Raw genomic sequence first — 806 nt, 5'->3', positions numbered from 1 at the left:
AATTACAACATTACAATTTAAAGCTACAACCAGACAAATGTGAATTTCTTCGAAAAGAAGTAGTATACCTGGGACACATAATTTCAGAAAATGGAATCCAACCAGACCCAAAAAAGATAGAGGCCATAATGAATTTTCCGAAACCTACAAAAACTAAAGACATTCAGTCATTTATAGGTCTCGCAGGCTATTACAGAAGATTCATTGAGAATTTTTCAAAAATAGCACGACCCTTAACCAAACTTACGAAAAAAGATGAAAAATTTGAATGGGGTCAACAACAACAAATGGCATTTGACAAGTTGAAAGAAAAAATGACCACCGCACCGGTACTAATATACCCAGATTTCGAAAAAGAATTCGTGGTCACAACAGATGCATCCGACCATGCAGTCGGAGCTATATTATCGCAAGGCCGAATAGGAGAAGACAATCCGATAGCTTATGCAAGCCGCGTATTATCACGCGCGGAACAAAATTATAACACTGCAGAAAAAGAACTGCTAGCAATAGTCTGGGCAGTTAAACATTTCAGACATTATATCTATGGAACCAAATTCAAAATAGTCACGGATCACAAACCACTCGTCTGGCTGTTCAACGTTACAGACCCTGGATCCAGACTAATAAGATGGTGTTTCGAACGACCCGAGGAGAGCGGCCGGTTCGTTATGCGGGATGCGGATTGATGTCCGCTCGCCGTGTGGAGACCGCGGTCTTCGTCGCTAGCAGTCCGCTATCCAACGGCCCCGTAAGATGACGTGGGGTGCAAATGATTCGCGACGTTATTCGGCGACGGGAGTCTT

The 806-nt window shown here is 42.8% G+C and overlaps 1 protein-coding gene across 1 annotated transcript in view; it reads right to left on the bottom strand.

Annotated features, from left to right (window-relative positions):
• Positions 1–531: 531 nt before the first annotated feature.
• Positions 532–806, bottom strand: part of LOC116852295 — a 3,589-nt gene continuing 3,314 nt past the window's right edge. Inside the window, exon 3 of the mRNA XM_032832498.1 lies at positions 532–544. Coding sequence (XP_032688389.1) covers positions 532–544 — 13 coding nt within the window. The remainder of the gene's footprint in view (positions 545–806) is intronic.

This window comes from Odontomachus brunneus, unplaced genomic scaffold (assembly GCF_010583005.1).
Source record: "Odontomachus brunneus isolate Ranch 3 - 2012 unplaced genomic scaffold, Obru_v1 Obru_scaffold_212, whole genome shotgun sequence".
NCBI classification, from domain to species: domain Eukaryota; kingdom Metazoa; phylum Arthropoda; class Insecta; order Hymenoptera; family Formicidae; genus Odontomachus; species Odontomachus brunneus.
Note: the sequence above shows the minus strand (reverse complement) of the source record. Positions and strands in the feature narration are given on the sequence as shown.